Source organism: Carettochelys insculpta, chromosome 22 (assembly GCF_033958435.1).
Source record: "Carettochelys insculpta isolate YL-2023 chromosome 22, ASM3395843v1, whole genome shotgun sequence".
NCBI classification, from domain to species: domain Eukaryota; kingdom Metazoa; phylum Chordata; order Testudines; family Carettochelyidae; genus Carettochelys; species Carettochelys insculpta.
This window is the reverse complement of record NC_134158.1, coordinates 23,135,622-23,148,600: the sequence shown is the minus strand read 5'-3', so window position 1 is coordinate 23,148,600 and position 12,979 is coordinate 23,135,622. Positions and strand designations below refer to the sequence as shown.

At 66.4% G+C, this 12,979-nt stretch overlaps 2 protein-coding genes across 2 annotated transcripts; both read left to right on the top strand.

Moving 5' to 3' along the window:
- The first annotated feature begins 538 nt into the window (after positions 1 to 538).
- CCNP (cyclin P) lies at positions 539 to 4,526 on the top strand. The gene is made up of 9 exons (XM_075017929.1): positions 539 to 607; positions 952 to 1,020; positions 1,737 to 1,830; positions 2,076 to 2,209; positions 2,543 to 2,641; positions 2,894 to 3,049; positions 3,476 to 3,634; positions 3,821 to 3,984; positions 4,101 to 4,526. Exons 1-9 carry the CDS (start codon positions 539 to 541, stop codon positions 4,276 to 4,278), a joined length of 1,122 nt encoding a protein of 373 aa, XP_074874030.1. The 3' UTR covers positions 4,279 to 4,526.
- A 911-nt stretch (positions 4,527 to 5,437) lies between these two features.
- TTC9B (tetratricopeptide repeat domain 9B) lies at positions 5,438 to 7,469 on the top strand. Its single transcript, XM_075017928.1, has 3 exons — positions 5,438 to 5,744; positions 6,443 to 6,625; positions 6,901 to 7,469. The coding sequence occupies exons 1-3, from the start codon at positions 5,438 to 5,440 to the stop codon at positions 6,993 to 6,995; spliced, it is 585 nt and encodes a 194-aa protein (XP_074874029.1). The 3' UTR covers positions 6,996 to 7,469.
- The last annotated feature ends 5,510 nt before the right edge of the window (positions 7,470 to 12,979 follow it).

Here is a 12,979-nt window from a genome sequence, read left to right as displayed (position 1 = left end):
TCTAATAGGCCTCATGCCTGTCCCCAGGCCCAGCTCCCAGCAGCCCCGCTGGTGCCCCTCACTCCAGAGCCACAGCTTCTCCCAGCCCAGCCCTGCTCCCCACACTTCTGCTAGTGCCCCACACTCCCAACCTGCAGCCCCTCCCAGCCCAGCCCTGGGCCTCTCACTCCTGACCTGTCACCCTCCTTTTTGGTGCAGGTCTCCCCTTGTTCAGGCTGAAACCACTGGTGGTTGGAAACCCGCCTGCTCCCCGACCGTGCTGGGGCACTGCCCGGCCTTGCTGTGCCCCAGAGCCTCATGGCTGCCCTAGGCCTGGGAGACCCCTGCAGGGGGTAGGGGGCTGCTGCCCCGCCCCCCCAAGCCCAGCCTCCCTGGCCCCGCCCTGCTCCTGCCTGAGCCAATGGCTGGGTGAACCTGGGCTGAGCTGCACCAATAGCACACGGGGCCCCACCTGGCCCTAATGAAGCATTAATTAGCAGGGCCGGGGCTAGCCCCCAGCTGCTGCCTCACCCTCTCGGTCCTCTAGCCCCGCGGCAGGATGACGTGGGCCCTGGGCCAGCCCCCCACGTGCCATGAGCTGAGCGCCTGGTGCCCCCAGGAGCTAATGGTACTGGGACAGGGCAGCCCCCCGCTCCTCGGCCGGCCTGGGCAGCGGAGGGGCCTTGGGGCTCTGTGTCAGGAGGGTGGGGGGCCCGGTGTGGGGAGGGGCGTTGTGTCCAGCCTGCAAAGAGCGATTCCAGCTCCGGGGGTCCCGGTCTGCCGGGGGGGCTGGGGGCAATTGGGGGGGCTGGGGCCAGCCGGGGGTGGGGTGAGCTGGGGAGGGCTGGGGCCAGCCGGGGCTCCCTCTGGCATTCAGGGCCCAGAGGCGGGTAGGGGACCCCGAGGGGCCGCGACCCCCTCCCCCGGTGGTGCTGCGAGGCCCCCGACGCCCAGGGCTCTCCTCAGCTGCAGGCGGAAGAGAAACGGGAGCCGCTGAAGAGCAAGAACAAGGGCCCCTGTGGGGACAGGGGGGCCCGGAAGGTGAGCCCGGGGCCGGGGGCGGTTTGCTGCCGGGGGGTATTTGCTGTCTGCAGCACTGACAGCCCCAGGGCTGCAGCCTCCGGGTGGCTGGGCAAGCTTGGAGGTGCTCAGTTCTGCCCTGCGTATGCCCCGTGCCTCAGTTTCCCCCATCCCAGGGGACGGGGCCTTCCTCTGCCTGTGCAGCCCAGGAGCCTCCCGGGCAGGGCCTGTTCCTCAGGTCGGGGGGTGGGACCTCCCCGGCGGGCGGCTGTAGGGCAGGGTCCCAGCAGATGGGGGGAGCCCCGCAGCGGGGGTGGGGCACGCACAGTTGTCCTGTGCTGGGAGGGGGCGGCTGAAAATGCAAATCACCTTTGCAGCTTCCAAAAGTGCTGTTTGCAAACTGCCTGGGACAGAGCGCCCGGGAGGGGTCCCCCAGGCTGCAGGGGTGCTGGGGCGTGGCTGGCGGGGGGACTGCCTTGCTGGGAGCTCTCCCCCAACGCCCCCATGATCAGCCAGTCCCCCCAAGAGGGAAGGTACCAGGTGCCGGGGTCAGGCTGGGCTTCCAGACCTGGAGCCCTTGAGTGGCTGGTCCCCTGGCGCAGCTAGACACGGGTGTGCTCAGCTCCCCCTGGGCCCCGCTGTCCCCGGGGGAGGTGCTCTGGGGGTGCTGCAATGCCCGTGGGGGTGAGCGCTGAGGGGCAGCACCGGCTCCCACCCCGCTCCACTCTCTCTTGCAGAAGAAGCCGCAGGGGACTCAGGCGCGAGAGGTGGTGCCAGAGAGGACAGCGGCTGTGTGCCCCAGGGTCCCTGCCAGCCCCGGCGCACAGAGAGGTAGGGGCTGCTCCCTGCCCACGGCCTGGCCAGAGGGTGTCGCCATGGGGCGGGGGCGACCATCCAGGGCCAGCAGTGCTGTCACCCCGTGAGGGCCCCCAGCCCGAGCCCGCCTCTGGGGTGGAGAGCAGCGGCAGCCTGCAGCCAGGCTGGGGCTGAGCAGCCGGCAGCCTCTGGGGGTGGCCCTGGTGCCCGGCTGGGAGGTGCTGGGGGCAGCGCAGCTGGTGACAGCGTCTCTTCCGCAGGGGGGACACCCGGGGGGAGTGCGGCACTGTGCTGTGTGCCGGAGGCGCTGGCCGAGGAGCTGGCCTGGGCACTGGCCAGCATGGGCATGGCACTGGAGCAGGAGTACGCCTGGGACATCTTCACCGGCATGCTGGTGCGTGTGGGCCACGGGGCTGGGTTAAAGGTCACACGGCGCTGGGTCCTCTGTCGACCCATTGCGGGGGGTCCCTGGGCGTGGGGGTGGAAAGGACAAGACCAGCTGCACACTGATGCTATGATGAAAAATGGGGACCCTGCTTCCTCCCAGCCCAGGCAGGAGCACCCCAAGGGCCCTGGCTAACTCCTGGGCCCAGCCCTGTTCTGGAGGAGGAGTGTGGGGTCTAGTGGTTAGAGCAGGGGGAGCTGGTGCCAGGACTCCTGGCTCCCATCCCCAGCTCTGACTCTGTTCCATGGCACGTCCGTGCCCCTGTCTCGCTTCCATCCCCAGAAGAAACAATCCAGGTACGTCTTCCGGAGCTGGGAGGTGCCCCGCACCGTGACAGCCGAGATGCGGGCGCTTGTTGTCGACTGGCTTGTGCAGGTGCACGTAGGTATCGGGGACATGCCCAGGCCATGGCCCCACTGCAGGCAGAGCACCCGCCGCTGGGTCCCAGGCCCCCAGCTCCCAGGGATGGGGGAGGGCTCCTGGGTTCAGGCCTGTGGCAGGAGATTCAGGTCTGTCCCTGGTCTCCCCCAGTTTCCCTCTGTGTAAAATGGGCAACAACTCCCCCTTCTCCCAGGACAGCCCCTGCCCCCCTGCCCTGCCCCTGTGCCCCCACCTGTGACCCTGCCCCCTCAGGAGTACCTGAGCCTGGCGGACGACACGCTGTACCTCGCCGTGTACCTGATGAATGCCTACCTGAAGGTGGCACGGGTGCGGGTCCCAGCCCTGCAGCTCCTGGGTGTCACCTGCCTCTTCGTGGCCTGCAAAGTGGAGGAGTGCACCTTCCCTGAGGTAAGGCAGGCCCTGGACGCCTGCCCCTTCTCCCTGGGTGTAAGTGCGGGTGAGTAGGTAGAGCAGGGGGCTGGGAGCCTGGACACCTGGGTTCTCAAGTGTTCCCCACCATTTTCCATCCCTGTGCGGATTAAATGTCGCTTGTGCACTGAGGCTGGTGGAGCTGTGCACACCCCCCCCCACCCCAGACATGGTGCTGGCCGGGGGCTCCCCCAGTCAGCTGGGCGGCGCCTGACTCTCCTGGGGAACACTGCTTCTGGCAGGGCAGTGGGGGCTAGTGGGTAGAGCAGGGGTTGGGGCCAGGACTCCTGTCTCTGTTGTCTCTTTGGAGGGGTGGGGCAGTTCCAGGCTGCAGAGGAGCCTGGGTTGGTCTGGGGGCCAGGAGGTGAGCGATGGGATGGGAGCCCAGCCCTGGTTCCCTTGCAGCCAGCTGAGCTGTGCTTCATGACTGAGGACTCGTTCAGCTGCCGGGAGCTGCTGCGCATGGAGCGCAAGGTGTTGTCCCGCCTCCACTTCCAGCTGCACTACACCAACCCTGTGCATCTGCTGCGCCTGCTGGCAGCCCTGGGCCGCTGCGCCCCAGAGGTGAGTGCCGTGAGCCAGACGCCTGGGTTCTCCCCCGGCTCTGGGAGGGCAGTGGGGGCTGGTGGCTAGAGCCGGGGGGGCCGGGTGCCTGGACTCCTGGGTTCTCCGGGCAGGTGGGTTGGGCACTGGGTTGCCAGGCATCAGGGGACTGTGGGTCAGTCTGACTCTTGCCCCCCCCCCCACCAGGTCCGTCACCTGGCCATGTACTTCATGGAGCTGTCCCTGATGGAGGTGGATTGTGTGGCCTTTGAGCCAGCTCAGCTGGCCGCAGCCGCTCTGTGTCTGGCCCAGCGGGTGCTGCAAGAGGCCGGCACCAGGCCGGAGGGCTCCCTGCAGCTCTCCTTGTACAGGTGGGTGTGTGTGTTGGGGTGAGGGGAGGGACTCAGCTGCTGGGGCTGTGGGGGACTTTGCCCTGCCTGGTGCCCAGCCCCCGCCAGCTGACGCCCTGCCCCTGCTCTTGTTGCAGTGAAGAGGCACTAGGGGCTGTACATGCCTCCATGGCCAGGGCTGCCCTGAGGGCTGGCGCCTCCAGCCTCCGGGCCATCTTCCTGAAGTACTCGTGCCCCCAGAAGCTGGGGGCCAGCACCAGCCCGGCCATCGCCAGCTCTGACTACCTCGCCCGCTGCCGCGCCCAGGTGCCCTGAGCCTCCGTGGGATCCGCCGGCCCTGGCTGGGCTCCACCTGTGTGCCAGGCCCCCGAGGTGCTGGGGCCGTGTCCCCGCCAGCAGCAGTGATGGGAAATGTGGCGGGGGGCTAGAGGGTTCTGTGCTCCCTCCAGGCCCCTGCAGCAGCTGTTGAGGGACACAAGGGGGCGGCAGCGTGTCCCAAACTGGCCCCTGCACCCCACACAGGCCTGAAAAAAAAAAAAGTGTCTTGGGAAATCGGCCGTGTGTGTTTGTGGAATAAAAGTGTGTTTTAACCATCCTGGTGCCAGCTGCTTGGGGGTCTGCTCTACAGGGCCCAGTACTGGACAGGCTGCCATTCAGGGGACCTGCCCCGCCCCCAGAACAGGCTGAGGCCTGCCCCAGGACAGACCACCTGCCAGCTACGGCCCAACTCCAGCGTCAGGGCTTAGGGGGTGCTCCTGGGGCATCAGGCGCTGCATGTGGGTGGAAGCGGAAATGTGAGGGGCAGAAACCAACTCGGGCTGTAAGTTGGCAGGGAGGAGCACAGAGTTTCCGGGAGCCCAGGGTTGGGCTGCGGGTCGGGAGTAAGGGCACCAGCAGAGCTGGGGGGCCCAGGGCTGGGCTGAGCTGACAGGAGCTGCAGGCACTGGCAGAGCTGGGGAGCTCCCCTTGAGTTGTGGAGCTCCCCTTGAGTTGTGGAGAGGGGCTGCACATGCATACAGGGCCCTGTCCTGTGAGGGGCTGTGTCCTGACCCCCCACCCCTAGTGGGACTTGGAGGGAGCCCCTGGGAGGCTGCAGAGACTCCCAGTGGGAAGCACAGCCTAGTGGGGGAGGGGCTGGCGGCAGGGGGGTCCAGAATAATCCCCTGATCACACAGCCCCTCCCCCGTCAAAAGCATTGCCCTGCTTTCTAACAGGAGACGTGGCAGGCCGGTGCTGCTGTGATGCACTGGGATATTCCCACAATGCATCAGGGGAAGCTTTCCCGGTGCTGTTGCTGCACAGCGAGCTGGTGCTGTCTCCTCCCTTCTCCCCGCTCCCCTTTCTGAGCGGCAGCCCGGGAAGGCTCCCAGCCCCCGCCCTGCTGTACACCCAGCACGCTCTTCTGGCTGGCCCAGCGGAGACAGCATCCCCGCCCCCCCCGGGCAGGCATGGCTCGCAGCCTCTGAGCCCAGCCATGGAGGCACAACGCCGTAGCCAGGGCTGCCCCACGGCTGGTGGGGGGCCTTGGGCCCTGGCAGAGGAGCTGGAGAGCAAGATCCAGGCGGCCGTGGCATTTAAGATGGAAGGGCACCGCTGCTACAAGGAGAAGAAATTGCGGGAGGCCATTGGGAAGTACCACCGGGCCCTGCTGCAGCTCAAGGGGGTGCAGGGCCGAGCTGGCCCTGAGCGGAGCGTGCCGGGCCCGGGGCACCGCCCGCTGACGGAGGAGCAGCTGCGGCTGGTGGAGAGCACCGAGGTTGAGTGTTACGACAGCCTGACGGGTAGGTGCCAGGCAGGAAGCCGGGTGTTTACACCTCCTTCCTGTGCCCATCGCTTGGCGCAGATGCCAGCAGGGGGATCGGTCCAGCTGGAGCCCCTCCTGCTTGTGACAGGTCGGAGCTGGCTCTGAGCCCAGCTGGCGTAACTCCAGGGGCGCGGCCTTGCTGGGCTCTGCTCTGTGGGGTGGCTGCCCCCTGGGAGCTGCCGGGCGGCCCAGGTCAGGGCCTGTCAGGCTGTCCTGGAGCTGGGTTGAGGATCGTTCCCCACCCCCCGTGCCCTGCAGCCTGGGGCTGTGCTCCAGCAGGTTAGGGAAAAGCCCCCCAGGGCCTCTGGGTTCCTAGCGCCCCCTGCCCCCTGGGACAGGCTGCGCTGGGGCAGAGCCAGGGGACTGGGCAGCGATTCCCCCACCCCAGGCACAGCCGGGCTCTCGGGGGCTGCAGCTCCTGGGGGACGGGGGACCTCCCCCCCGTGTGAGCTGGGCTCGGCCCCAGGAGCCCGGCGCCGGCCTGCGGCCCTCACCGGAGCCTCTGGTGAGCCGCCCCTGAGAGACCCCGGGGCGGGGCTGGGGCTCGGCCGGCGCTGCCCGGATGTATTGAAAAAGACACGTCCCGGGAGGAGACGGGGCTTTGGGGGCGGGGCTGCGGGCGGGGCCAGCGGCTGAGCTGGGGGGCGGGCGCCCGGGCCGCTGACCCCCGCGCAGGCTGCCTGCTGCAGGGCGAGCTGGTGAGCTACGCGCGGGTGCGGGAGTACAGCCTCAAGGTGCTGGAGAAGCAGCGCGGCCACTTCAAGGCCACGTACCGGGCGGGCGTCGCCTCCTACCACCTGGGCGACTACGAGCGCGCCCTGCGCTACCTGCAGGAGGCCAAGAGCCGCGAGCCCGCAGGTGAGGGGCGGGGCAGGGGCGGGGCCAGCGCAGCGGGCGGGGCAGGGGGCGGGGTGAGGGCGCGGTCAGCGCAGGGGCCGTGGCGATGGCAGGGGCGGGGTAGGGGGCGGGGCGAGGGCAGGGGGCGGGTCAGCGCAGGGGCCGTGGCGATTTCAGGGGCGATGTTGGGGGCAGAGGCAGGGCAGGAGGCGGGGCGATGTTGGGGCAGGGGCGTGGCGAGGGCAGGGGGCGGGGCGGGACCGGGACCTTGGTGCGCTCCCCTCTCCCCTTCGCAGACACCAACGTGCTGCGCTACATCCAGCTGACGGAGCTGAAGCTGCTGCGCTGCGCCCGGCGGGACCGGGACGGCTACAAGGCGCTGATCGCGTAGGGCCCCGGCGGAGGAGGCGCGGGGTGACGAGTCCGACGTGCGGCCCGGCCCGGCCCGGCCCGGCCCGGCTCCCGCGGGTGCGGACACGTTGTCTCCCGGAGTTTGCTGGGGGCTCCCGGCTCGTGGCCACCCCCGGGCTGTTGTGGGGTGGGGGTGACAGTGGGGGAGTTCTGCAGCTCCTCCCCACCCGCCACCCCGGTGAGCTTGGGCAGAGGCCTTGCGCTGCGGCACCCCAGCTATGGGCGGACAGGGAAGGGTGACGGGAGAACGAGCCTCGGCCCTTCCGCACCGTGCTAAGGCCCCTCCCCCACCGGAACTGCAGTGCCCAGGGGCAGCAGCGCTGAGTCGGGGACCAAGGCCATCCAGGGACACATCTGTCACCCCTGCCCAGTGCCAGCCTCCCAGGCAGCCGTTACCTCTCCCAGGGGCTGTAATGCCCCCTCCTGCCCCCCGCCAGGTCTATAAACTTCTCTTGCTTTTCTCCTGCTGCCCCCTTGTTTCTGTGCTGGGGCTGTGGGGGGTGTGGGAGAAGGGGGCGGTGGAGGGCGGGGGGTGTAGGAGAAGGGGCTGGGGGGTGCGGGAGAAGCAGGTGGGGGTGCAGGAGAAGGAGGCGGCAGAGGGCTGGGGGGGAGAAGCGGGTGGCGGAGGGCAGGGGGATGCGGGAGAAGTGGGGGGGTGCGGGAGAAGCGGGCGGCGGAGGGAAGGGGAGTGCGGGAGAAGCGGGCAGGGGGTGCGGGAGAAGGAGGCGGCAGAGGGCGGGGGGGTGTGGGAGAAGCGGGTGGGGGTGCAGGAGAAGGAGGCAGTGGAGGGTGCGGGAGAAGCGGGTGGGGGTGCAGGAGAAGGAGGCAGTGGAGGGTGCGGGAGAAGCGGGTGGGGGTGCAGGAGAAGGAGGTGGGAGATGGCGGGGGGGTGCGGGAGGAGGAGGCAGCGGAGGACAGGGGGGTGCGGGAGAAGTGGGTGGGGGTGCGGGAGAAGGAGGCCACGTGCTCCCCGACTGAATTGACCCGGTTTCTCCTCTCTTGATGGTCAGTTCCACATGAGCTGCTGCTAAGGGGCCATTTCCTCCCTGGCCTGAACAGCCCTTGTCAGCTCTGTCCAGGGGAACCTGGTTGGCCCTTGGGCACCTCCTGGCTGCAAATAGCAGGTGGGACAAGGGCTCCTCCCAGTCCTGCAGGTGTCGGTGCACAAAGGCCTCCAGCATCTGCCTCAGTGTCCCAAGGAACCTTCCCACCAGCCTGTTGGGCCGGGAGCAACACCCCCAGGCCCAGGAGAGCCGGATCCCCGTGTTCCCCCACCTGCACCGGAGCAGGTGGACGTGAAGTCGGCTCCTGGTCACTGAGGACCTCCTTAGGGAACCCCACCCAGCCAAAAATGGCCAGTAGCGCGTCTGCCACCGTGGCTGCCTTGGTAGAGGACAGAGCCACGGCACCAGGGCAGCAGCAGCCACTGCCACCAGCAGGTATTTCTTCCCCATCCGACTCACCATGCCGGTGGGCCCCGCTATATCGATCGCTACCTTCCAGGCAGGCTCTACGACGTGCAGGTGCCTCACAGCAGCTTTCCCCAGTCTCGGGCTCTCCCCACCCTCTGGCCGGAGCCGCAGGCTTGGCAGTTCTGCTGCACGTCTGTCAATAAAAGGCCTGAAGCAGCCTCAGCTGGGTGCGCCGGATCCCCAGTGCCCTGAGAGTGGGTTGTCATGGGCCAGGCACAGCAGCCTGGGGCGATACCTTTGGGGAACCTCCAGCTGCTCCTGGACCCCCCGTGATCCTCCATTCCCTGGGGGGAGCCACTCCCGGTACAGGAATCCCCTCTCCCCTGGCAATCTCTCCTGATGGGCTCCTCCCCAAGGTGCTGAGCCGCACCTTGGCCCCTCAGCGTCTGCAAGGAGGGGTCTGCCTGCACCTTGGCCTGGAATCCAGCAGCTGGGGCAGGACAGGGACCTGCTCCCCACCACTGCCTGGGTCTGGAGTCCCAGCCCTGCTGAGCCCTGTGCCTGTCGGGTTGGGCCCCTGTGCACCCTGCTGGACACACCCCCCGGGCAGGGCCTTAAACTCCTGGCTGGCTCTGGCTATGGGTAGCGACCAGAGCACTGGGGGGTCCTTCTGGCCTCTCCTGTAGGTCGCCCCCCCATCAGCACCTCCATTGGCAAGTGCTGGAGCACCCCCACTTCCTTGGGGCCCCCTTAGCCCCCCTTTCTGGTGCTCCCAGGCTGCGGGTGCCTTGAATGGGGCCTCTCTGTGCCCCTCTCTCAGGGACAGCTGGGTGTTGGCACCATGGGGGCTGGGCTCACTCGCTCAGGCTGGGCAGCGTCACCTCCGCCCCCATGTTCCAGAAGCCCATCACCTTCCTGCCCCACCTCCAGGGGCACAAGGCACTCGCTGTGCAGGGCCGCCCCGCCCCCACCCGGCACACAGAGACGTTCGCCTCTGGGGCGTCAGGTCTCCCGGAGGTGCTGGCCTGTGGGTCTACCCCCACAACTGATGTATTGCCAGCCCCTCCCACCTGGGCAGCCGGCTCCTCTGGCCACTGGGACTCCATCCAGATAACCGTACAAGGTCTCTCCTGGCTGGGCCTTCTGCTCACAGCGATAACAGCCCAGGTGTCCCTGTGTCCCTCGGGCCAGCTGCTCCATCCAGGCCCTGGCTGGCCCTCTGGGGGGGCACAAGGTTGGGCCCTGTTTCCTGAGTTCACCCCAGAGGTGATCCTCCCAGTTGCACAGCCAGGAACTGGTCTCTCCGGCATTCCCTGGCCCGGCTGTCCATGAACTCATCAGCCAGCTTCCCCGCACCGTGTGGGTCTTCTGGCTTCTGGGCGTTGAGCCATGGCCTCAGGTCGGCCGGACACGCTCCATAGAACCTTTCCAGGACCATCAACAACCAGGTCCTCTGCAGTCTGGGCCCCCAGCCCCAACACCCACTTGTGGTAGTATTGAGTCAGGCAGGAGGCCAGCTCTGCAGAGGTCTCCTCCGCCCCCTTCTGCACCTCCTGGAACTTCTCCCTGTGTGTCTTGGGGGGTCTGCCCAAACTCATGCAGCAGGGCCTGTTTGACCCATTTGAAGCCCCCCGGCTGCAGCCCCTCCGGCTGGCTGAGCACCTCTGCGGCCTTCTGAGCCAGCCAGTGGGTGAGCTGCCGGAACCGTTTGTCTGGTGGGGCCTGGTGCATCTCGCAGGCTCGCTGGAAGGAGGTGAGAAACCCATCCAGGTCCCCCACGTCCTCACACTGGATCAACACGAACCTCTCAAAGTGACTGGCGGACCCAGGTCTCCTGGGTCCCTCCCCACTCACTGCAGCTGAGGCCTCGGCTTCTCAGCTCCACCAAAGCTGGCTCATCCTGGTCATGCTGCTCTCTCAGCCTCAGTTCAATCTCCAGACGCTCCAGCTCCCTGGAGGAGGTGCTGAGCAGGGAGTAGGTGCGAATGGCTATGTGGCGCTCAGCTGCCCTGGGCTTTATCCGGCTGCACCCAGCCCCTTGCTGTGCCTTGGCTGGGTGAGGGTCTGGAGTCTCCCCAGGGGCTGTGTGGCCCCAACTCCAAGGAGCGCTCATTCTCCTCCAGTTGGGCAGTGAGCTGGGCTGTGGTGGATTTGCCACTAGGGAGCCTTTCTCCCTGCACAACTAGACAATGTCTGTTTTAAGGTGCCAGTAATACGCCACTGCAGCTCTTTGCGGTGGCCCCTTCAGTGTGCCAGCCTCCTTGTGCGTCACTTCTACAGGGGACTAGGCCATGGGCCCCAGCCACTGGGGACCCCACCTCACTGCCCTTCAGCACACCTGCACCTCGCCGGCTGCCCTTCTTTCGCCTGTGCCTCAGTCGCTGACTGACGGATGAGCCGTCCACAGGGTGCAGTAGATCCCACCTCTGACACCAGATGTAGGGTGTCAGGGGTCTCCAGGCTCTGCTCCATCCACAGCGAGATGTGACTCTCACTCAGCACAGAGGAGAGAAGGTTCATTAGGCAACAGAGATGCAGCGTGGTACAGATTTGTCAGCACAGTAACCAGAAGGGTCTGTCTGACCTGTGTGTGTGGTGGGGGGGGGGGAATTGAGAGCCCCAGAGAGACCCCCAGCCCTGCAGCCTCTGGCTCAGCCCAGCTGGACTTTGTTCCTCTCCAGTTGCCAGACCCCCCGCCCTCCATGCGCTAACTGCTGCCACTGATTCAAACCCAGCTGGGCTCCCTGGTCTTTGTTCAGGACACAGGTGTCACCTGCCAGTTTAGGTTACAGCCGGCTGCCCGAATCTATGTAGGCCACTTGTGTGTCTGTATCATGGTTGCAGGTAAAGTTATAGCTTTTAGCCCTGTAGCCATGTTAGAGACTGTTTTAGTGCCAAGTCTCACAAGGGGAGGTGTGAACTCAGCCCTAGAGGACGGTGAGCTAAACAATGGGGTGGAAATCAGCTGCTCACATGCTGAGCCCATAGCCCAGATGCTGGGGACACATCATGGAATGCAGCCTGCTGGGCAGGGGACCTGGGCTGAGCGAATGAATTGAAACTGGATGCACAGACCTCAGCCCACCTGCCAGGTAAATGACTGGGACGTGTTGGCAAACCCAGCAGCCAATGACAGGTGGCCACAACAGCCCACCTGGGTCAGGTGGGGGCAGACACTCAACGGCCTGCTGGGAAGAGGACAGGGCTTTGTCCCTGGACGGAGGACCATGAGGTGGCCTTAGAAGCAGCAGCTGGCCTGCACCGATCACTGTAACTGATGTGTGTAAGGTGTTGCTTTACCCACTTTTTCGCTCTAACCCTGTTCTTTCTTTTCTTTAATTAATAAACCTTTAGCTAGTTAGATCTCAGGGACTGGTGAGTGTGGTGAGTTGGGGAAGAGCCAAGCATGCATTGACCAAGGACTGTGGCTGGGCCCTTTGCGGGCCTGGAAGAATGTGTGTGGTGTTGGTGAAACAGGTGTGAGTGTCTCTCACCTGAAGTTGGGGGTTGTTGCTCTGGGCTGGTGGAGCTGCTGGGAAGTCTGGGGGTTTGCTGCTTTGGCTGCTGGCTGGCCAGTGGGGCTGGCAGAGGTGCGTTGGGGGCTGGTTGGCTTTGCCTTAGTGAGCTGGAAAGCCCAGCCTGGCCTGGATTCTAAGCAACGGTACATGGATTGATTTTGCTAGCTGTGCCCAGAAACCCTGTTATAGAAAGGGGGCAGGGGCATGCAGGAGATGCAGGCAGCTGAGGTTTACCCCATGGGGCTGGACATCAAGGGGGCACTGCCGACCCTGGGTGGGGCAGCAGGAGGCTGGTGCCCACCCAGCAATGTGAGGGCTGCCCCATGGCCCCAGGCTGCTGGACAATGGCCAGGTTGCCTGAGCCAGGCCAGGTGACGGGAGGGGTTACTCCCCTCACACCAGGGAGCTGGACTGCATGGCAGCGGTGGGCACATGGGCCTGGCAGCCAAGCGTGCGCCCACCCCAGGCTGGGCAGGATTGAGGGGGCAGGGATGTGAAGCAGTTGGGGGCGGGGCGGGCGTGAGGATTTGATTCCCTTCATTCAGCTGTATGTGCATCCAGGTGCCATGTAGTAGCACCAGGTAGTGACTCAGTTTCCCTAGGCACAGCCTCAGTGCGTGGTGGTGAGGGGCACTGTGGGTGTGAGGACTTCTGACAGGTACACAAGGGGCCTCCATGGCCTTTGTTACCCAGGGGAGCCCTTTCCTCCCGGAAACAGGCCAGGACGGGTGCAGGGGCCTGGCTGGTCTGAGTTGGAGCTGGGCAGTTGGGAGGTGGTCGGTCTGGGCTGGCTGCAGAGGGAGGAAGGGGCCAGGGCCCTGCTCAGGGACCCCTCTGGGCCCCTCTCCCCCAGCTGGATTGTACTGATGCCTCTGGTCCCTGTGCTGAGACGTCTGTTCTACACGGGGTCCCTCTTGCCCCGTAACCCTCCCCCCCTTTCTCCCGCCCAGGGAGAGTCCATCTGCCAGCTGGGGGGGGGCAGGGCCTGGGGCCCCCCCCACCCTGTGACATGGACACTGTGGAGAGCATGTCCC